The sequence below is a fragment of the Leptodactylus fuscus genome, chromosome 2 (assembly GCF_031893055.1).
Source record: "Leptodactylus fuscus isolate aLepFus1 chromosome 2, aLepFus1.hap2, whole genome shotgun sequence".
NCBI classification, from domain to species: Eukaryota; Metazoa; Chordata; class Amphibia; order Anura; family Leptodactylidae; genus Leptodactylus; species Leptodactylus fuscus.
This window is the reverse complement of record NC_134266.1, coordinates 105,404,098-105,420,667: the sequence shown is the minus strand read 5'-3', so window position 1 is coordinate 105,420,667 and position 16,570 is coordinate 105,404,098. Positions and strand designations below refer to the sequence as shown.

Below are 16,570 nucleotides of genomic sequence, written 5' to 3'. Positions count from 1 at the left end.
AACAGGAGGTTCTTGATAACCACCTCTTGAAAATCCAGGAAAGTTCCCCTCTGGCCTGCACATCGAAATAACACGTACGCATTGTACATTGCCATCTGTACAATGTGCACAGCCAGTTTTTTTATACCACACCCTTGATTTGCGCATGGTGCTGTAGGGCTTCAGGACTTGATCTGACAAGTCCACCCCTCCCATGTACCTATTGTAGTCCAGGATGCAATCTGGTTTGGAAGTCTCTGTACTGGTACCTCATACTGGTACATGGGTGCTGGTGTGGCCATGTATTGTTGTCAATACAAGGACTTCTCTCTTGTCCTTGACACACAGTACATTGCTGGTACATTGAGCCCTGCCCTCACCCCTTCTGAGCGTTTGCCCAAGCAGGGTCTTAGGGAGGCCTCTCTGATTTTTTCGGACGGTGCCGCATGCTGCAGTATTTCTGGAGGCAAGGCTATTGAAGAGTGCCACGCTGGTATAAAAATTATCCAGGTAGAGGTGGCAACCCTGGTCCAGCAGTGGGTGTAGCAAATCCCACACAATTTTGGCACTAACTCTCAGGAAGGAGGGGCATTCTGGAGGATCAATTTTGGTGTCCTTCCCTTGGTATATCCTAAATCTGTAGGTATACCCTGATGCACTCTCGCACAGCTTATACATCTTCACGCCATACCTTGCCCTCTTGCTTGGCAGATATTGGCGGAATTTAAGCCTCCCTTTAATATGTACCAGCGATTCATCAATAGAAATATACTTCTCTGGGGTGTATGCTTGGACAAAGCGGGCACTGAAATGGTCTACTATGGGTCTCAATTTATATAAGCGATCAAAACTGGGGTCATCACGGGGTGGGCACTGTTCATTGTCTGCCTAGTGCAGGAATCGAAGTATAGCCTCATAGCGCATCCTGGACATTCTAGTGCGATATAATGGGGTGTAGTATAATATGTCCGTGCTCCAGTAGTCTCTAAGGGACGGCTTTTTTTACAAGCCCCATGTTTAACAAGAGTCCCCAGAATATGTACATTTCATTTACTGTTACAGGGGTCCACCTGTGGGGTTGCAAAAGAAATGCACCAGGTTTTTTGGTTTTGTACTGTTCGGCATACAAATTCATCTGCACCACCATGAGCTCTATGAGGTCCTCAGAGAAAAAAAAAATTAAAGAAATCAAATTCTCTGAGCCCTGCCGTGTCAAATTTAATCCCTGGGGTGCCTGTGTACTCGGGGATCTGGGGAACATAGTTCTCAGGAACCGAAGTCCAAATGGGGCAACTTTCCTCTGGGCTTTGTACAGTGCTGTCACTCCTTTCTGGGGTCTCAAGTGCAGTGGGTCTAGGGCGTCTTCTTGGGGGTCCCTCATCATCATCCTCATCATGACTTAATGAGGATGGTGATAAAACAGTGTGGCACCATCAGAAGATTTGCTTTCAGAGGCGAGAAATTTATACGCCTCTTCAGCAGTAAAGGAGCGCTGGGACATTTTTGTACGTAATGTGTGTTCACAGTTTATTATATTTGTATGTTCACAGTATACAGTATATTGGTGTGTTCACAGCAAACTGTATATACAGTAAAAACTGTATAAAGAAAAAAATATACCCCAAAAAATCAGGTATATAAATGAAGCTTGGACTTCCCTACACTATACTAAGGATTCCCTAAACTACACTACACCTAATTTTATTTATTCCCTGATGCTAAACCTAACTAAATTTTTTGCAAATTCCCTGACACTGACTATAATAATAAAAAAAAAAAAGACAGACAAGATGCAGGGGGTAGACAGACTGTAAACGCACCTAACTAACACTGAACTAATCCCTATTACTAAAACTAAGGTGACGGGTTCCTAACACTAATCTACTATTATATTAAAACAAAAAAAAAAAAAAAAACCACAAAAAAAAAACAAGGACAAACAGACAAAGATGGGACACAGGTAAGGAGGTGGGCAGAGGGGGTAATTCAGGTGGTGCAATAAGGAGATGGGCAGAGAGAGAAATTCAGATGGAACACAGAAGTGGGCACAAACACACAGGAACAGAGTTTTGAATATATCTCAAAATAGCACAGCAACCACTAGCAATAGTAGCAATAGTGGCGATCAGGAGGCAGGACTACTACTACAGTAGCCAATCACAGCATGGGCGCCAATGCACATCTGGATAGATGCAAGCAGCAGAATATCGCTCACATATGCAATGGCGTTGATTCACAGCAGGATAAACATGCAGAGCATTTGCATATTGGCGATCACTGCCATTGCAGACATTGTTCAGATGTCTGCAATGGCGGCGATCGCCAATATGTTCACGATCCTAACAGGCGACCGCCGCCACTTTTCTCATGCCTCATGCTGGCGTCTCATACCGGGGTTTGGTGCATCATACTGGGGCCTCATCTTGCATGCTGTGATGACTGCTGTCCCTTACAGCAGCTATCACAGCAGGAATTTTATTTATTTGCAGCGACAAGACTCACATGGCAGGGGTCGCACTTCCGCGGTCGCTGCCATTACCCACGTGACTAATGGTGGCGATCGTCGAAGTGGGACCACTGCCATTTGTCACCTGGCAGTTAGCTAGGATGGTCTGCTGTCTCAGACAGCAGGCCATCCCAGCTTGTACGCATAATGAAAAAATAGCAGCGATCCAACTTCGGCGATCGCCGCCATTAGTATTCTATCAGTCAGTGACTAATAGCAACGATCGCTAATGTGAGACCTCCACCATTTGTCGTTTTTTACTTGCCTGTGGTGGTCTGCTGTAGGGAACAGCAGCAATCACAACTTTTTTCGGTGAAATGGAGGCAGGAGGGTGAGGGGAAGCTGGTCAGTAATATTACTGACCTGAGCGTTAACGTAGTACATGCGAGGACGTACTATTACTGACCAGAGTGTTAAGGGGTTAAAGGATCCCCAGCTGGCAGTGCTTCTCTTTTGCAGGCTGCTCTATGCAGCCTGCAAAAGAAATGACAATTTTTGCAATACATCGCATTAATGATCAGACCCCCTGGGGTTCAAGACTCCTAGGGGGTCTAATAAATGCAAAAAAAAATATTGGTAAAGTAAAGTATTAAAAATTCAAATCCTCCCCCTTTCCCTAGAACATATATAAAACAAATACTGTTAATACTGTGAAACACATACACGTTAGCTATCCCTGTGTCCAAAAACGCCCGCTCTGCCGTAGAGGGGGGGGGGAATTTAACTGCCCTTTCCCCGAGACTGAGTCCCCCCCCCCTTCCCCCACTAGGAATTCAGCCTGACTACATCCAGGCCAAGTATAGGGTATCTGCACTGCTCATATTCAGTCAGGAAGGGGTTAATAGAAGCACTGCAGATCCGCTATATTCAGCCAGGCTGAATTCCAAGGGGGAGGGGGGGACCCACAGTCCACAAGCTCAGGGAAGGGGCAGAAAGACAACCAAAACACCCCCTCCCTCAGAGTTTACTGCACCCAAAAACTCCTGCTGCATTTCCCCCTAGGCTTATACTCGAGTCAATAAGTTTTCCCAGTTTTTTGTGGTAAAATTAGGGGGTCAGCTTATACTCGAGTATATACGGTAGTTAATAAATTATGGAATCCAAAGCAGTATAGCTGGGATGCCTTAAAGAGACTTTACCACCAGGTATCAACAGGTAACAAAATTAGTCAATACAAATGGTAAATAAGATAAGAGAATCCTTTGATAAGTCCTACCATGAGGAAATTTCACAGCAGCATGACAATACAGATACAGGATAAGAACAGTAATATAATACAGAAGGAGACACACCAGCTCAGAATAGCAGAAAATTACTAGGAGTCATAGCTGTCAGTAATGAAGGCTACTATTGCAGAGTCATCAGAGTACTTCTGTAAGTAACAGCTAGAGGAGTTGCACCTAAGGTCAGCAGTGTACAGAGAAAAGGAGCAAAAACTGTACCTGTATCTACGGTATGTAGCATGACCGGGGGGGGGGGGGGGGGTGTTGAGGATAACGAGCGATAGCGACTAGAGATAAATATGGTGGGAGGACAAGTCTCTAAGGATCTAATAATTGGACTTCACTACATGACTAGTTTCTTCCATATGTCTACACTACAACATACATAAACAATGTCTTCCATACTGTGTGTTTACAACTGTTACACTTTATTTGTATTAATTGTTAATATGGTCCACTAGTATATTCCCTTGGCACTTGTGATATTCTGTTCTTGATATTTTGAGCTTTGCCTTCATCTTAGGCTGGTCTTACACGACCGTAGTTTTGCACCGCAAATGGTCCGCAATTGCGGGTTCAAAATTGCGGACCATTTACGGTCCCATAATTTTCTATGAGGCCTCTTACACGATCGTAGATTTTGTCAGTGGTGTGGCGTGCCGCAACCGTGGTACGGACAGTATACCGCATGTCCGTAATGGCCGTGCTTGCACGGCAGGTCCAATAGAAGTCTATGGGCGCGTGCATTTTTGCGGATATACACTGAACATACATCAGTGTATATCCGCAATTGCGGATATCAACATGTGTGTTTTGTGGTGTGTTTTGTTTTTGGCGGATCCGCATAATACTGATACACACGGAACGTTGCGGATGTCTGCGGAATTAATTTATAAAGTGAAATTTGTGTTGCGCATCCGCAAATTGCGGACCGCAAAAACCACTACGGTCGTGTAAGACCAGCCTTAAAGAGGACCTTTCACCACTCCAAGACTCTGGTGCACTTTGAATTATCTCCCAGCCCCCCTCGTTTCGGAGCTCTGAGCCCCGTTAATTCTGGCGCCCTGTATGTTAATTAAGCCTTTACAGTCAGAAGGGCGTTTCTGACTATAAAGGCAAGAGCTACATCAGTCTGACATTGTCCAATTAGCATTGGACAGTGTCGGAGCTGCTTCTGCTGCGTGATCTCGGGAGTTCAGGCAGTCCTCTCTTCACAGGGCTGCACAGAAGACCCGGAGAAGCGATCCAGGCCGTGTAATGAAGTGGATGAAGGAGAACTTCACTGACATTGTTACAGGTAAATAAAGAAATCCCTAAGCAATGAGCATAAGTGCCCAGAACACCCTGTGGACCTAGGTCTAGCCCCTGTACAACGAGCATTAACCCCTATAGCCCCTAGGCAATGAGCATTAACCCCTATAGCCCCTAGGCAATGAGCATTGCCTAGGGGCTATAGGGGTTAATGCTCGTTGTACAGGGGCTAGACCTAGGTCCACAGGGTGTTCTGGGCAGCCCTGTGAAGAGAGGACTGCCTGATCTCACGAGAGCACGCAGCAGAAGCAGCTCCAACACTGTCCAATGCTAATTGGACAATGTCAGACTGAGGTAGCTCTTGCCTTTATAGTCAGAAACGCCCTTCTGACTGTAAAGGTTTAATTAACATACAGGGCGCCAAAATTAACGGGGCTCAGAGCTCCAAAACGAGGGGGGCTAGGGAGATAATTCAAAGTGCACCAGAGTCTGTGCAGCAGCGCCTATAACATGGTGCAGAAAGCTGCACAGGCTTGGAGTGGTGAAAGGTCCTCTTTAACTATGATTGAGCAAGTTATCGCATCAACTACAGTGGTTTCTATAATGTTTTTCAAATTATTGATAAGAAAAAATATATATGTACAATTTCTTTATGTTTTAATACTATATTGTATGATGCACTTCTACTTGTCAGTATACACATTGACGGTATGCATTTTTAAAAGTTTTCCAGTCTTAATGAAGGGTTGTATTATTCAGTAGATTTTTTTTTTTCATTACAAAGAGAGTAAACTTTAAGGGTGCATTCACACTGAGTAAACGCTAGCTTATTCTGAATGTAAAACACGTTCAGAATAAGCGGCGTCTAAAGCAGCTCCATTCATTTCTATGGGAGCGGGGATACGAGCGCTCCCCATAGAAATGAATGGGCTGCTTCTTTCACTCCGTGCAGTCCCATTGAAGTGAATGGGGAGTGCCGGCGTATACGGCAAGCTCTGCTCATGCCGGAGCGTACACGCCGGCACTCCCCATTCACTTCAATGGGACTGCACGGAGTGAAAGAAGCAGCCCATTCATTTCTATGGGGAGCGCTCGTATCCCCGCTCCCATAGAAATGAATGGAGCTGCTTTAGACGCCGCTTATTCTGAACGTGTTTTACGTTCAGAATAAGCTAGCGTTTACTCAGTGTGAATTCACCCTAAGTGTGTACTTCTGTAAATGTTGCTGATTATGGCTTACAGCCAAGGAAAACCTAAGCGCCATCTCAGAAAATTAGAATCAACCCAAAACAGCTGCAAAGACTTCCTAAGCATTTAAAAATGTTCCTTAGTAAGGTTCAGTAGGCAACACAGTCATGGGGAAGACTTGACAGATGTCCAGAAGGCAGTCATTGACACGCTTCACAAGGAAGGTAAACCACAAATGGACATTGCTAAAGAAGTTGGCTGTTCAGAGTGATGTATCAAAGCAAATTAATAGAAAGTTGAGTGGAAAGAAAAAGTGTGGTAGAAAAAGGTGCACAAGCAACCAGGATAATTGCACCCTTGATAGCATTGTTAAGAAAAGGCTGCTGCTGAAGTCAGTGCTTCAAGAGCTACCACACAGACAGATCCAAAACATGGGCTACAAGTCTCACATTCTGTGTGTCAAGCCACTCATGAGAGATAGACAACGTCAGAAGCGTCTTACCTGGGCTAAGTAGAGAAAGAACTAGAGTGTTGCTCAGTGGTCAAAAATGTTGTTTTCAGATGAAAGTAAATTTTGCATTTCATTTGTAAATCAAGGCCCCAGAGTCTGGAGGAAGAGAGGAGAGGCTGCACACAAACCAAGTTGCTTGAGGTCTAGTGTGAAGTTTCAGTGATAGTTTGAGGAGCCATGTCATCTGCTGGTGTAGGTCCACTGTGTTTTATCAAGACCAAAGTCAACGCAGGAGACTACCAGGAAATTCTAGAGCACTTCATGCTTTCCCCTGCTGATAACCTTTTAGAGATGGAATTTTCATTTTCCAACAGGATTTGGCACCTGTCCACACTGCCAAAAATACCAATACCTGGTTTGATATCCACAGTATCGCTGTGCTTGATTGACCAGTAAACTCCCCTGACCTTAACCCCATAGAGAATCTATGGGGTGTTGTCAGGAGGAAGATGAGACACCAGATCCATCAATGCAGACAAGCTAAAGGCTGCTAGCAAAGCAGCCTGGGCTTCCATAACACCTCTGCAGTGACACAGGCTGATTGCCCCCATGCCACACTGTATTGTTACAGCCTTCCATGATGTAATTAGGAAGACAGTTGCTGCCTCATTGTTGCAAACCAATAGAGGGCGCTCACTGGAATGTGCAAGCCCGTCTTAAGACAGGATTCCAGTGAAACAACCCAATAATGGCTGCTCCCTTTAGCCTCATGCCCGACCTTCCAAGAGGCCTTTGTTTAGCAATGACGCTGGGATTAATACCAGGTATAGTCTCTCAATCGAGGACAGCTGTTTCGATCTGGTTGGATCTCATCAGCCCGATGTAGAGAGGACTATAACCTGGTATAGGTGAGAGGCTTAGACAGGGTTTGGGGGATATTGTCACTCCTTAGGGAGAGACCATCATATAGGTGTGTGGAGACTTGTTAAGCCTTTAGCACTCCACTTTGCAAGGAACTATGGGAAGAATATGCAAATCTGCCTTCCATGATGTAATTAGGAAGACAGTTGCTGCCTCATTGTTGCATTATTATTGGGTTGTTTCACTGGAATCCTGTCTTAAGACGGGCTTGCACATTCCAGTGAGCGCCCTCTATTGGTTTGCAACAATGAGGCAGCAACTGTCTTCCTAATTACATCATGGAAGGCAGATTTGCATATTCTTCCCATAGTTCCTTGCAAAGTGGAGTGCTAAAGGCTTAACAAGTCTCCACACACCTATATGGTGGTCTCTCCCTAAGGAGTGACAATATCCCCCAAACCCTGTCTAAGCCTCTCACCTATACCAGGTTATAGTCCTCTCTACATCGGGCTGATGAGATCCAACCAGATCGAAACAGCTATCCTCGATTGAGAGACTATACCTGGTATTAATCCCAGCGTCATTGCTAAACAAAGGCCTCTTGGAAGGTCGGGCATGAGGCTAAAGGGAGCAGCCATTATTGGGTTGTTTCACTGGAATCCTGTCTTAAGATGGGCTTGACATTCCAGTGAGCGCCCTCTATTGGTTTGCAACAATGAGGCAGCAACTGTCTTCCAAATTACATCATGGAAGGCAGATTTGCATATTCTTCCCATAGTTCCTTGCAAAGTGGAGTGCTAAAGGCTTAACAAGTCTCCACACACCTATATGGTGGTCTCTCCCTAAGGATTGTTGTATTGTTACAGTCATTCATATAAAAGGAGCCCTGACCAAGAATTGGGTGCATTTGTTGCACACACTTTTCATTTGACCATCATTTCTGTGTTAAAAAAAAAAAAAAAAAAAAAAAAATTAAGTTGGTCTTTATAATATTCTAATTTTCTGAGGAATTTTTCTGGGTTTTCTTTGGCTGAAAGCCATAATCATTAACAGAAGGAAAAAAAAAAAAAAAACACTTGCAAAACTGAAACCCGTATTATATTCAGTCGTTACAAAAAGAATTTTTTTTTCAATTGAATTAAAAAAAAAAAAAAAAAAAAAGTGGATACATTAAAGGGGTTGTCTCATCACAAGGATCCTATCTATACTGCTTGTTAATGTGTATGTAAGACTTTTCCTAAATACACTGCTTCAGCAAAACTGCTTTGTTTGTCCACTATCTTACTTTATTCATTTCTCTGTTGACACATCCCTTGACTTATCTGGTCAAAAGTCAAGTGATGTATCTGCTGCTCTCACGGGGGAGGGAGGAGGGGCTAAGTGCACGGGAGCGAGCCTGGAGGGGAGGGGGGTAGTTTATACTTTGGGGGGGGGGGGGAAGGGGCCGCCAATACAGACCCGGCATCCGCATCTCTATTATAGCGGGAGTGTAGACGGCGGCACAGATGCCTGCAACATCGCTACGCTCCTGCCCAGCATGAAGCCAGCAGCGGCAGGAGCGATGCTGCTATTCCGGAGGGGAGAGCGGAGGAGCGGAATAGGGTCTGTATTGCATTATGACCGCTGTATGTCCGATGCCTAGTGCATCGGGAGCGCTCACGCAGGGCCAGCAGCATAGAAGCGACGACTTCTCGCCACTGGCTTTGCATATGTAACCCCGCCCACCAATGACGCAACAAACCCGGAAGAAAGAAGAATTTACAACATCGAAGACTGGTGAGTATGCGACGTGGGAATACCACTTTAATTAACCCTGTTCCATGTTTACACTATCTAGCCCTCTATATCTGCTACGTAATACATCTCTGTTGCTAATGTCAATTTCTCAGTATCTGTTAGTACTATGAAGATGAGAATTTCTTCTTTAAAATTAACACCAACATTATCACGATAACCCTTACAGATCTGGAGCTCTTCACTAGTAAAAATGCCGACATCTGTTGCACTATTACGTCGGATGTCAGGTATTTATACAGGCTTGTCTCATTACCATGTATTACAGGCTAATCTAATCAGCCTGTAATACAAGTGCCAGTACTTTGCAATGCATTAGTATTGTAATGCATTTCATTAGTGATCAAACCACGTAGGGTACGCGGACCCTAGCGGTGTCTAATATCTTACTAATATTATAAATGTGAAGGTTTGTGTTTGGATGTTTTGTTCCTCAATCATGAAAAAAAATGTCTGAATTAATTTGAAATGAACATATAGGCTACTTTTTATCCCAGTAAATGACATGGCTTCACGACTGCATGTACGACATACTATATTACACTGCTCTTGGCAGCAGCTTATCTCAGTTTCTGATAAAGCCAGGGCTGTTATCTCTGTGTAAACACTCAGCTAACCCTCAGTGAATTGTGTATATGTATATCTGATCTGCTCCAGACAGTGCTGACAAACTGACATGGGCAAACATCTAATCCAAATTGGCAGTTTGCCAATTTTAAACATGTCTGGAAAAACAAAATCTAATTTGTGGCAAACAATGATAACTATAAAGGTAGCCAGAAGTCAGAGTTCTCCTCAAGCGGAGCTGAGGGGGATCATCGACGCCAACAACACTTATTATATTGTTTTGCCTCAAAAAAATTAGAATAAAAAGCAGTTAAAGCAATAGACATTCTCCATAATGCTATAACTAAGTACGCCTGCCCCTGAAAAAAAAAAAATGCCCTATGCATATGAATTATTATTTTTATTTTAAAGGATTAAAGGGGTAAATAAAACCATATTAATTTGGTATCCTTGGAATCATAGTGACCCATAGAATACAGGTGACATAATTTTGGCTGTACAGTGTATGCCGTGAAAAAGCCTGTAAAAGTTGTGTACACAGATTTTCCTCAATTCCATCCCATTCTCAATTTTTTCTAGCTTCCCGGAATATCATATGTTATAATAAGTGGTACCATTACAAAAGTACAACTTATCTCAAACATTATAGGGAGTCTGTCAGCACAAAATTGAGACAAACTGCACAGTTTACAACGACCACACATTTTCACCCTTTGAATGTCAACTTAGGAAAAAAAAAAAACATTTTTGGCAGGTTTAACCCCTTAGAGGGGTTGTCCCACGTCGCATACTCACCAGTCTTCGTTTCTTTGAAATCTTCTGTCTTCCGGCTTTGTTTCGTCATTGGTGGGCGGGGCCACATATGCAAAGCCAAGCGGCGAGATGCCGCCGGCCCTGCGTGCGTGCTCATAGACCAGTGTAGCCTTCACAATGCAAATACAGACCCAACAGGGTGCCGGGTCTGTATTCACATTGTGAAGGCTAGACTGGAGTATGAGCGTGCACGCAGGGCCGGCGGCATCTCGCCGCTTGGATTTGCATATGTGACCCCGGAGGGGAATAACAGCATCGCTTCTGCCGCTGCTTGCTTCCGCCTCTCTATTACAGCGGATGCCGGGGACAGTTAGACGCCGGCACAGGTGAAGCCAGCAACATCACTATGCTTCTGCTCTTGAAGCCAGCAACGGCTGCCCATGAAGCCAGCAACGGCTGCCCCCCCCCCCCCTCACCTGTGCCGGCAAACCCGGGTAAACTACCCCCCCCCCCTTCCAGGCTCGCTCCCATGCACTTAGCCCCTCCCCCCCCCGAGAGCAGCTGATACATCACTTGACTCATGAGCAGCTAGGTCAGGGCTGTGGCCACAAAAAAATGAATAAAGTAATATAGTGGACAAACAAAGCAGTTTTGCTGAAGCAATGTATTTAGGAAAAGTCTTACATTCACATTAACAAGCATTATAGATAGGATCCTTGTGACGGGACAACCCACCCCTTTAGGGGTAAGTTCACACTACTGATACGCTGCCTGATTCTGAACGTTAAAACATGTTCAGAATCAGGGCGTGTAAAGCAGTTCCTATTCATTTCAATGGGAAGCCAGCATACGAGCGCTCCCCATTAAAATGAATGGGCTGCTTTTTTCACTACGAGCGCTCCCATTGAAGTGAATGGGAAGTGCCTGTGTGTACGGCTAGCTCTGCTCATGCCGAGCCGTACACGCGAGCACTTCCCATTCACTTCAATGGGAGTGCTGATAGTGAAAAAAAGCAGCCCATTCATTTCTATGGGGAGCGCTCGTATGCCAACTCCCATAGAAATGAATGGGAACTGCTTTATACGCCGCTGATTCTGAACGTGTTTTACGTTCAGAATAAGCTGGCGTATACTCAGTGTGAACTCACTCTAAGGACCCAGCCATTTTTTGGTTTTGCATTTTTGTTTTTTCCTCCCCACATTTCAAGAGCCCTATTTTTTCAGTTCACAGAGTCACATGATGGCTTATTGTTTGTGAAACACATTGTACTTTGTAATGGCACCATTCAATATGCTGTGCAATGTACTGGGAAGCTCGGAAAAAATTCAGAATGAGGTGCAATTGGAGGAAAAAAAATACACTTGCGCCAATTTCATATGGGTTTTCATTTTTACAGCATTCACTGTGTGGTAAAAATGACATGTTACATGTCTTCAGCGTGTCAGTACGAACAAGGTGATACCAAATTTATGTAGTATTTGCAATTTGCAATGTTTTGATACCTTTTAAAAAAAAAAAAAAAAAAAAAGTAAAACTGTAAAATAGAAAAAAAAAAAATTGTGTTGTCATGTTGAGACACCTGTAACTTTTTCATATTTACATGTATGGAGCTGGATATGACGTAATTTTATTCAAGACAAGATGACATTCTTATTGATACAATTTGGGGAAATATCTGATGTTTTGATCACTATTAAACTTTTTATAAGATTTATATATATATAATTTTTTATAAAAAAAACAAACAAAAAAAAACACTTAATTGGCTATTTTGATTTTTTACGCCGCTACACACCTACAGTATGGGATAAATATTTTAATATAGTTCAGGCATTTTGGAGCGCAGTGATACCTAATGTGTTTGTTTACTTTTCTTTATATCTGATCTAGGGAAAGGAGGGTGATTTGAACTTTTGTGCCACACACTTAAAAACTTTTTTTTCCCCCTTCTTTTACATTTATGATCAGACCCCTTAGGGACCTTGAAGCCTAGGGGTATTTGATCGCTCATACTACTGTATTGCAGTGAATAGCAAAATGCCTGCACGTCTATTATACGCTGTCTCTGGCTGTGTGTAATAGACCTATTGCAATGACAAGCCTGACAGCCTTCAGTAGGTTTCCGGCTGTAATAGCAACCGATCACCACTCTCCAATGACATTCTGGAGGGCAGTGATTGTTGAAAAAATGGCAGCACCAGTGGTGCCTGCGCAATTTAGACACCGCGGTCCCATTTGACCACTGCTGTTAGCGCCAAGTGCCGGCTGTATTATACAGCCGGCATCCGCCCTGTATGGAGAAAACTCAGCTCCTGAGATCTTTGCATACATCCCAATGCGATGTAGATGTACTATTACGGCCTGGCTTGCTGAGGGGTCAAGGCATAAGGGAGTGTTATTTGGTTGGGGTTTTTTGCACCCATAGTACCGACAAAACGCCTGGACTTGCTGGTGTGTGTGTGTGGGGGGGTCATCAGATCTAGAATGATCACTAACTGCTGTAATAAACTGAAGGAACTTCAGACGTTGCATTCATAACAAGTAAGCAATAAAGTGCCCATATTATGCCAATCTGAAACCAACCCTGGTTATCATATTAGTTAGGTATAGAGATTATAAATATACATTAAAGTTATAATGTTTAGAGTGTGATGGATACATATTCTTATGTAAGCCCCTATTTAATTTGAATGCACAAAATAGTTTGATGCATTTCTGCGATTTTGGCACTTCTTTAAGAGGGTGTTCACACTACCGCCACTGGCCGCCCTGGGGTTTCTGTCTAAAGCCCGGGAGAAACTGGACAGGGGATGGCTGGCCAGCAGTCAGCTTTAAAGAAGACCTTTCATCAGATTGGGCACAGGCAGTTCTATATACTGCTGGAAAGCTGACAGTGCGCTGAATTCAGCGCACTGTTGGCTTTCCCAATCTGTGCCCAGTGTAAAGCGCCATCGGCCCGGGTACCGTAGCACTTTACAGTCAGAAGGGCGTTTGACAGTTAGCCAGGGACGCCCTTCTGCCCAGCAGCGCCTATCGCGCTGTACAGTGTGAGCAGGGAGGAACGCCCCCTCCCTCTGCTCACAGTGCTCATCCATAGACGAGTATTATCAGAAGAGGGAGGGGGGAATTCCTCCCCGCTCACACTGTACAGCGCGATAGGCGCTGCTGGGCAGAAGGGCGTCCCTGGCTAACTGTCAAACGCCCTTCTGACTGTAAAGTGCTATGGTACCGGGACCGATAGCTCTTTACCCGGGGCACAGATCGGGAAAGCCGACAGTGCACTGAATTCAGCGCACTGTCAGCTTTCTAGCAGTATATAGAACTGCCTGTGCCCAATCTGATGAAAGGTCCTCTTTAAAACAAATTCGTTTGAATGGGTTTTTAAAGATGACCACCAGTGTTCACATGCCGCCTGGAAACTTTTTTTTTGTTTGTTTTTTTTGCACGGACACAAAGTCGTACATGCAGGTATGACTGTGTATGATTTTTGTTCCTTTCAGTTCTGATATAGGCCTAAGTGATGTGCATGAACTCTTACTGTTAGGATGTGTGGTGCATCTAATTATTTGCTTAGTTTACACGAATATAAATTTATTTGCATTTTAGCATGAAGGCACCTTTTTGTATGCAGTGCCAAGTGGCATATTGACAATGTTGCAGGTGTCTACTTTTAGAAAATATATACGTGTGACATACCAGTATCTTCTGTAATGTTGGAATTTACCATAGATTTTATTTGAAGATCTCAAAAGTGTGCAAAGTGATCTGGCTACCGGAGGTGCAAAATATTCAAAAACCCGATGGCGGCAAAAGGATTAAACACTCCTTCAGCTATATATCCATCTTCTCCCCCGACATAGCAGCACTCTCCCCACTGAGATGCGGTGCCCCCATCCCTACCATAGAACCTGTAGTCCACAAAGTCAACTCAGTTCTCCAATAACCCAAACCCCTCCTTCCTACACCAGAAAATATCATCTATGAGATCCTTGTCTTCAGCTTGCAACCTAGGTTCCCAAAATAATTTTTGAGCAGCTAAGACAGCAGGGAGCCGTGCTGGAGCCCAGTGGAGTTGATTAAAGCTATTTTATCATTTTTGATCCCCTCACCTGGCCCTCCGCTTATTGTACTTCGGGATTTGAACAGGGATTCCGAAAGAAACTGCAAATACTGTAATAACCAACATGAACAAAATCACACTGGTTATCCTGGTTGATGTTCAGTTTCGGTTATTCTTCACCCCAGCCCTATATGTATAGTATAAAAGGATACTCAACTGGCGAAACGCAGCCAACAACTGTCCAGACCCCAAGCCCACTTACTCTGACAGCTGTCAGGATAGGCATTCATCTCCTGAGATCTCTCCAACAAGCCATGGTAGCTTAAAACAGCAGCAAATGGGATGTCACTGCCACCTGCTTACGTGCAGGCAACAAGAACCACTGTTGATCCACTTTTGTAAACTACAAGGGCTTAGGGGACAGCAATAGGAAGATGAATGGTTCTGGTGACCACTAGTTTAGTTGTTTGTGGGGGGACACAGGAGCATTATTTTTCACCATTAGGCAACTAATGGGGAATTATACACACAGCAAAATGCCATGATTATACTGAAACCGGAGGACTTTTGATGGAGCCTCAGACACAAGTGTGACCATAGCCTTACTTGCAACTCCTTTTCACGAATCACTGCCACAGAGCCCCTAGGTCTCTGTCCATTCCAATTGGCTCTAATGTGAGCAGCACAACTGACGCGCTCTTGTAATGCAGCTTGAGGTATAGGAATGCAACTCCAAGGCTCTCTGCTGCGTTGTTCAGGTCGCACACACTTCACTGCTACTCAAACAGAATCCAAGCCCTGGGCCGCACTTCCACTAGCAGCCCTGCACGTAGAAACACACCACCGAGCCCAGTAAGAAATGCGCCTGCCGTGCAATGCGGAACAATAAAAAGCTTTCCTAATACTGACCACGGTACGGACGCTAGGCCTCAGCGCACCCAAAGGAAGTTACCACATGAATAGAACACACTTGGGTGGTGGCCTGGATGACCGAGCCCCGAAACTCTTCACGGCAGGCGGACACCCACTATTCGCTGGATCCCCAACCCCTAAGCTACTTTGCAGGACACTCACCAGACCGAGCCGTATGCCCCGGAGCCCACGGGACTCAGATTCTGGTATCTCTCGGGCACCTCCCAAAGGGTTTTGTTCAACTCCTGACGGTAGAACCCAGAAGGAGAAATAGAGGACATCGCTGCTGCACCACTCCGTTCACTCAAGAATCCACCCGACTCAAGATTAAACTTTATACACTGTGTAGCCCCCGGTTACCAAGACCAGAGTACACCAAATCCCGCGAGATTCAGCATGCGTTGCGCAACCTCCTATTTTGTATGCGCATGCGTGGTGAGGGCTCGCAGTTCTTCGGATTAGTTTGGGCTTGATCACAGGTCCCATGGTTTCTGGTTTGTGTCCCGCTGCTGCTGGGGCTCTAGTGCTATGCGACGTGCAGAAGAGCGTTCATTTTGCAGGCTCCAGTCTTTTTTTCCCCTCTAGTCGTTTAGATGTTAAAGCTTGCGGGATCACGGCTTCTAGATGCTAAAATCTTCAGAGCAAAAGTTAAACTTTACAATCATTTGCACATTTTTGCACTCATAAAGATCCCATTGATTTCAATGGAAGTTACAAGCGTATACGCCGCATTACTTTGCGCCCGTAATTTTGCATTCTCCAACCTAAGGGCTAGTTCACACGTGAGTATAAGGGGAGGTTTTTGACAGCGGATTTCGCGTCCAAAACCTCCCCTTATAATGGTGGTCTATGGAGACCGCCGGGCTTCTGTTCTCCGCTAGCGGCGAGCTGCTGCTAGCGGAGAAAAGAAAGGACATGTCCTTTCTTCAGGCGGAAGCCGCGCAGGCTCAGCCGCGCGGCTTCCGCCCCCGGCAGCTCCCTCCTATGTCGGCTCATTCATTTGAGCCGACAGCAGAGGGTTAAGC

The 16,570-nt window shown here is 44.7% G+C and overlaps 1 protein-coding gene across 4 annotated transcripts in view; it reads right to left on the bottom strand.

Annotated features, from left to right (window-relative positions):
* Nucleotides 1-15,956, bottom strand: part of LOC142194903 (mitogen-activated protein kinase 14) — a 142,474-nt gene extending 126,518 nt beyond the window's left edge. For all 4 annotated transcript variants that reach the window (XM_075264338.1, XM_075264339.1, XM_075264340.1 and 1 more), the window contains exon 1: nucleotides 15,708-15,956. In XM_075264338.1, the coding sequence (XP_075120439.1) occupies nucleotides 15,708-15,826 (119 nt within the window). In that variant the 5' untranslated portion in view covers nucleotides 15,827-15,956. The remainder of the gene's footprint in view (nucleotides 1-15,707) is intronic.
* Nucleotides 15,957-16,570: the final 614 nt, after the last annotated feature.